The sequence below is a fragment of the Galeopterus variegatus genome, unplaced genomic scaffold (genome assembly GCF_000696425.1).
Source record: "Galeopterus variegatus unplaced genomic scaffold, G_variegatus-3.0.2 Scaffold7577, whole genome shotgun sequence".
Lineage (NCBI taxonomy): Eukaryota > Metazoa > Chordata > Mammalia > Dermoptera > Cynocephalidae > Galeopterus > Galeopterus variegatus.
Genome location: NW_007733688.1, coordinates 7,243 through 13,017, shown reverse-complemented (window position 1 = coordinate 13,017; position 5,775 = coordinate 7,243). Strand labels below are relative to the sequence as shown.

Here is a 5,775-nt window from a genome sequence, read left to right as displayed (position 1 = left end):
AAGTTTCCTGTCTTTTGCAAACTTAACATTTCTATATGTAATTTTGAAAAGTTAGGTTAAACCTGAAACTACAAGGCTTTGGAAACTAGGCCCTATGAAATACATTTGCTTTGTAAATGCTAGTATACTCCACGTGACTTCATCCAAATTAATTCCATATTTCTTTTTTATCCTCATCTCTAAAAATTATCCAAGGTGATCACTAATATACATCTCAATGTTAATGTATAATTCTGTGATTCTTCCATAGTAAAGATTGGAACTAAATTTAACAAAGAAGAAATTGTTAGCCATTAACAGACATTATTTTAAATTTCAGATTGCATTATTATGCTGGTTGTATAGTCTTGGATATCTGTAAAAATGGATAGGTTGCTATTCTGTCTGGAGTTGCACAGAGCCGAGAATTGAATAGATGACTTAACAAAGTGTATAATTATGATTAAATGATTTAATTACTCTCACCTGGTGGAGTTCTTAAAAAATTTTTTTTCGTTACCCTCTTGTCCAACACAATACACACATTTCATATACACATGAGCACATGTGATAAATCAGAGTCTCTGACTTAATTTTTTTCTCCAAACATTTGTAAAATAGGATTAATTCAAAGAAAATTAAACTAATGATTTAATTAATGTAATTACTTGAACAATAATGAATTATAATTACTATAAAATAAGTGCAGCAGAGGATAAAAGCCATAAAAGAAATCTGTAACATGGTTTGTGATTTTATTTTTAAGCTCTTTTAAAAGTAAATCTATATTAGGCCAGTTTGTCTTCATGATATGTGGGTAAAAATGTACTGTTTCAATGACATTTTAATTTGTAGTTAGCTTTCATATAGATATTTTGAAAGTATCAAACATTTTGAGTTAAGAATTTATGAAAATATGTTCACTTAGGAACTTAAATATTTTATGGGATAAATTTGCCCTTGTGACTTTAATTTAAACTAATATAACCAATTTTTAAAGAATTTGCTTTGATGACAACTTATCTGAAATTCCTACTTAAAAGGCACAAACTTTGCCTTTCTTTCATTACGGCTACTATTTTACTCTGCTTCTATGCAATAATTTTCTTGGGGGAATAATATTAATCAAATAGGAGCTTCAAGTACAAAGGCTATTTTATTTCAAATGTTGAGAGGTGACAATTTAATTGACTTCATCAAGCATTTAGGTGAAAGTCACTGTACTGGGTACTATTCACGATACACATATGAGGAAGACATACTCTCAGGGGCTATGTTGTAGAAATACAGGAAAGCCAAATTTAGAAATAAATAGAAGCAAAAAAATATTGTCATGTCTAGAATGCTCCTTCCTGTCCCTGTCTAGCTCATTCCCTTCCTTGTTTCCTTATTCTGTACATACTCTTGTGCTTCTTTTTATTATTATTTTTTTAATTCCCCCCCAAAATTTATTTATTTTTGATTACACGTATTTATGGGATACAGAGTTGACTATCAGTATCTGTGTACAATATGTGATGATCAAATCAATATTATTAGCATGTTCATCATTACAAATAGTGATTACTCTTTGTGTCTCTTACCCAGTTACTCCCTAACTCCCTTGCACTTCCCACTTTCCCACCTCTAGGACCTATAGGTCTGTTCTCTCCTCATGAAAGTTCAGCATTTGATTGCAGTCTTTCTTTTTCTTTCTTCTTTCCTTCCTTCCTCCCTGCCTCCCTCCCACTTATGAGTGAGGACATATAGTATTTCTCTTACTGTGCCAGGCTTATTTCACTTTTTATTTTCTCCAAGCTCATCCATGTTGCTGCAAATGGCAGAATTTCATTCATTTTTATGGCTGAGTAGTATTCCATTGTGTATAATATACCACATTTTCCTTATCCAGACATCCACTGATGGACATTTAGGTTGGTTCCATATCTTGGTTATTGCAAATAGAGCTATGATGAACATGGGAGTGCAAATATCCCTTCAATGTGATGTTTTCCATTCCTTTGGGTTACACGCAGTGGCAGGATTGCTGTAACGTATGGCAGTTCTATCTCTAGTTGTTTGAGGACGCTCCATACTGTTTTCCATGATGGCTGTACTAATTCACAGTCTCACCAACGGTGCAGAAGTGTGCTTCTTACTCTATTGTAATTTTGTTTGTTTTTCTGAGTTTCTCATGTGTTCTTTCCTGTCTCCCCAGCACCTATTATATGCATTTAATAACTTTTTATTGAAAGTAACTTATTATAATTTAATGTAAATTAAAAGTGATATGAAGTGATTTAGGAGCTTTTAAAAGAGGAAGCTCTTATATCCGGCTGGGCGAATAAGCCGAGGCTTTGGACATTTCTATTCGAGATGGGTTTGGGAAGATGGGCAGCATTTTAAAAGCTGGAATGAGGAGCCATTTGAGGCAGAAGGATGTAAGAAGCAAAGTCAAAAGAGCCTCAAAAGAAAAGAGCATATTTGCAGAACAGCTCATGAAATTTGATTAGTTATTTTTCTATGCTTTAAAAATGCATTAGTATATTAATTTAGAAATTATCATTTACTCAGAATACTTAGGGTTTAATTTTTAATCCTTTAAGTCTTTTAAGGGATTCTAAGGGAATTCCTACCTTTTCCTGTGATTTAAGCTGAGGGAGTTGAAGAATATGAACAACACGTATTATAGCATCGGACTCTGCACAGCCCTTCACATGGATGCCTCATTTCCTGCTCACAACGACCCTGTGAAGAAAGAGACTGTCATTGTCCTCATCTTATCAAGGAGGAAACTGAAACCTGGCAAGATAAAGTGACTTACCCTGGTTAGACAGCTAGCAAGCCATGAAGCCGGTGTTCTAATCCAGACAGCTGGCGGCAGAGTCCTTTGTCTCTTCACTCTCGTGCTGTGGACAAGGATCTGTTGCTCTCCAAGAACAGAAACTAGAGGCCCATTTAAGAACTGTTGAAGAACCAGAGAGGGATAGAAGACCTGGAACTTATGGAAGTTATGTCTGGCTTGAGAAATAACATGATATGAGATTTCTCAAGTAGTGCAGAAAGTTCCAGAACAAAAGATGTAATACAGGTGTGCTGAACTCAGGGCTTTTTAAAAGAAGAAAAACAGTTTGAAAGACAGCAGTTTTGATCACAGAATATGCCCGGGGGATGTGGAAATTTCTGAACAGTGGACCTGCTTTGATAAGGGCAGCAGCGGGCTCACTTCCTGGTGAAAATGGCCTGCACTGCATTTAAAATGTGGCAGTAGCTATGAGGTCAGGTCATCCAGGTTGTGGAAACAACTCTTCCTTTAATAATTGTGAAAGAAAACCAATGCAATCCATGTGAAACTGGTGTTAACCTTTATTTTATAAACCTTTGTCTTTTAGGAAATATATTTGTGGTGAGCCTAGCAGTTGCAGACCTGGTGGTGGCCGTTTATCCATACCCCTTAGTGCTGACATCGATATTTCACAATGGATGGCACCTGGGATATCTGCACTGCCAAATTAGTGCTTTCCTCATGGGCTTGAGTGTCATTGGCTCAATATTCAATATTACTGGGATTGCCATTAACCGCTACTGCTATATCTGCCACAGTCTCAAGTACGACAGACTGTACAGTACCAAGAATTCCCTCTGCTATATGTTCCTGATATGGATACTGACCCTTGTGGCAATCGTACCCAACTTGCACATCGGAACACTCCAGTATGACCCACAGATCTATTCCTGTACATTCACACAGACTGTCAGTTCAGCATACACAGTAGCTGTGGTGGTTTTCCATTTCATAGTTCCTATGATCACAGTCATCTTCTGTTACCTAAGAATATGGATCCTGGTTCTTCAGGTCAGATGGAGAACAGGTTTCAGGAGGGTGAAACCTGACAACGAACCCAGACTGAAACCACAGGACTTCAGGAATTTTGTCACCATGTTTGTGGTTTTCGTACTTTTTGCCATTTGCTGGGCTCCTCTAAACTTCATTGGTCTTGCTGTGGCCTCAGACCCTGCCAGCATGGTACCGAGGATCCCGGAGTGGCTGTTTGTGGCTAGTCACTACATGCCATATTTCAACAGCTGCCTCAGTGCAATTATATACGGACTACTGAACCAAAATTTCAGACAGGAATACAGAAGAATTGTAGTCTCACTGTGTACAGCCAAGATGTTCTTTGTGGACAGCTCTAATGATGTAGCAGACAGGACTAAATATGAACCCTCTTCATCAATGCTCAGCAATAATCTAGTAACGGTGGACTCTGTTTAAAAAAGCAAAGCATTACTGACAGGATATATAGACATGGCACCGAAGGTCTCACTTTTCCATGATTGCTTTCCACTTGTTAGATGTCTAGAAAAACAGAGTAGTTGAGGAAACTTCAAGCTCTTAAGGGGTTGCCTTTAGTTTCTGAGCTCATGTGATATCAACTTTGTTATCAAGTCTCTAATTCTATTTATCAAGAGAAATATAGAACACATAGAGGGGTACATGTTAATCGAAGAGTATGTTTCATGGACAGGGGTTAAAGTAAAATGCTGAATGCATTCAAATGAAGAGTGTGCAAACCTTTATTGTAAACGAGTGCCTCCAAAGCAGCAATTGCCTCCCCCACCCCCAACTTTCTGGATTTTTAATAGGAATGGAACATTTTATTTATAAATGAGTAAATGGAACGAAAAGGGAAGATAGGATGAGAGACTCTTATTACAGAGTGAAAGGCTGAAAATAAATCTGTGAATGACTCAGCCACAACTACAGCCACCACCTCCACCACCACCACCACAAACTTTTCAATTGGCAGTATTAGCACTGGGTAGGCATAGTCATAACCACAAATGTTTGCCATTCTGTATTACAAGTTGCACATTCAACCAGATAAAGAACTATATTACAGAGCTCATATTCGGATGTCAATTACCACAATATTTTAAAGCAAGAGCTCCATATAAAATCTTATTTGACTTTATTAGACTTATTATTATTTGGCTTCTTATTATTTTGTGTCACCAACCAGCTGTTTTAAATTGATCTCTGTTGATTCATTAAATTGTCTAATAAGTTCAGTTAAGAGGGGCAAAGGATCAAGGAGCTGTAGACTTTTAGATATAGTGCTGAATATGTTCTAGATTGATAATCTAATTGAGCAAGTGAATAATATAAACCAGATAGTTTTTCTTTCATAGATATTTCAGAAAATATTCTTCAGTAATTCATTTCAGTATTTGATTGCTCCAATAGTACTGAAAGTGTAGGAGAAGAAAAAATGAGTGGCAAAACTATGGTTTTACAAACTTTGGCTGTAGTTTACCCCAAATGACTATCTGGGACTACTATGAGGTGTGTTACATGGAGTGCTCTGCTGAAAATTACAGCCATGTTTTCTTGTGTTTTAAAGATCTGTAACAAAACTGTCACATACTATAATAAGTTGGTGATTTGAAACTATACACATGAGACAAAAAGTTATATGGATATATTTGCTGATATCTATATGTCTAGGGAATCAGAATCTCCTTGGGAAGTTCTAGGATTGACGGATTGATTAATTAATTAATTAACTAAAGACTCATTAGAATACTCTAATGGTTCTTTTCAGCAAGCATATTTGGGAAACACCAAATTGTGGTAGTGGTTGGTGTAGATGGTGAGGTGTGTGTGTGTGTGTGTGTAAGTTGCCTCCAAAACTTCACCCAAGTTATTTATGTATAAAAGTTCTAGTTCTTATCAACACCAATTTAACTAGTTATTTGGGAAACACCAAATTGTGGTAGTGGTTGGTGTAGATGGTGAGGTGTGTGTGTGTGTGT

The 5,775-nt window shown here is 36.5% G+C and overlaps 1 protein-coding gene across 1 annotated transcript; it reads left to right on the top strand.

Annotated features, from left to right (window-relative positions):
• Positions 1-2,348: 2,348 nt before the first annotated feature.
• Positions 2,349-4,234, top strand: MTNR1A (melatonin receptor 1A). Its single transcript, XM_008592090.1, has 3 exons — positions 2,349-2,399; positions 3,016-3,049; positions 3,351-4,234. The coding sequence occupies exons 1-3, from the start codon at positions 2,349-2,351 to the stop codon at positions 4,232-4,234; spliced, it is 969 nt and encodes a 322-aa protein (XP_008590312.1).
• The last annotated feature ends 1,541 nt before the right edge of the window (positions 4,235-5,775 follow it).